Raw genomic sequence first — 1,162 nt, forward strand, 5'->3', positions numbered from 1 at the left:
ATATATATATATATAGTTTTTTTCCTTTTTTGTTAATGCTTACTCTCTAATGGAAGCAAAATCCTCATGTTTGTTAACATCCAATTTGGAAGGAGTTTCACTTGTGAAGAACTCTGATCTTCCATCTGGGAAAATGTCATATCCAGCACCTGAATTCAAATCATTTTCCAATTTTACAGCCTCTGATGATCCAATTTCATGACAAGGACCATTGTCAGCATCATCAGAAAGCTTCTCCACTTTTACAAATTGGGCAGCTAGAGCCGAAGAACTGTAATCTTCCACTTTCTTGTTGTCTTATCACAGAAAATGAAAAGGTAGAAAGAAAAATAAAAGGGTCAAAAATCAAATAATTATTATGAAAGAGAGAGAAACTCGAGGAGCTGATCCTATAATTAAACCCACCAGCATCATCAGAAGGAAGAGTCGATGGACTAGTACTCGGTTCCAGCTTCTGCGAAGAAGAATAATAGCTGCTATTGGAGGTCTTCAAATCGAAGAGAAGCTCAGCTATTTCAATATCGATGTCTTCGTCAGTTGACGAACACAATTTCAACTCCTCCGAAAGCCGAGTCTTCGATCCTATCAATTTCTACAACAACAACAACAACACAAACCAGAAAACTCAGTCCCGACAAACAAACAAAAAAAAGATAAAATAAGAGCGAGTTTTTTAAGAGCAAAGAAAGAACACAGAACAATTACCATCTTCTTCAGAGAAACACTGGAAAAGGAAGGTGATGATGCCGCTACAGCACTCCGTGAACTTTGCTCCTCCGATGTTCCAAACGCCGGACTCGCATGCGTCCTTTTTGCACCAGCTGCACAAGCCCGCCAAAAAAAATAAGAGAATGATAAAAACTAGAAAAAGCATTCAAAAAACAGTGGACTCTGATTTCAGATGAAAGCGTGGTTTGACCTGAGCGAGCCTTGCGGGGAACCGTAACACCGATGATTTCGCGACTGATGGAGGGAGGACGAAGAGGAAGAAGAGGCAGCGGGGTTGAGCTGAACGTCCGACGATGGTTTGAATCCGGTGCAGAGGACGAGGCCGTATTTGAGGAAAGCTCCCGCGAAACACCGGCGTCAAAAACGTCACCGTCTTGGTGTTCATTGGCAACACTCTCAGCTTCTTCGTAAGAGCCTCTCCTTCTCTTGGACG

General features: G+C 42.0%; 1 protein-coding gene across 1 annotated transcript in view; it reads right to left on the reverse strand.

Moving 5' to 3' along the window:
* LOC107645176 (protein TIME FOR COFFEE) overlaps positions 1-1,156 on the reverse strand; it is a 4,652-nt gene extending 3,496 nt beyond the window's left edge. The window contains exons 1-4 of the mRNA XM_016349143.2: positions 920-1,156; positions 706-821; positions 406-592; positions 44-296 (exon numbers count right to left, since the gene is read on the reverse strand). Coding sequence (XP_016204629.1) covers positions 44-296; positions 406-592; positions 706-708 — 443 coding nt within the window. The 5' untranslated portion in view covers positions 709-821; positions 920-1,156. The remainder of the gene's footprint in view (positions 1-43; positions 297-405; positions 593-705; positions 822-919) is intronic.

The sequence above is a fragment of the Arachis ipaensis genome, chromosome B06 (genome assembly GCF_000816755.2).
Source record: "Arachis ipaensis cultivar K30076 chromosome B06, Araip1.1, whole genome shotgun sequence".
Taxonomy (NCBI): domain Eukaryota; kingdom Viridiplantae; phylum Streptophyta; class Magnoliopsida; order Fabales; family Fabaceae; genus Arachis; species Arachis ipaensis.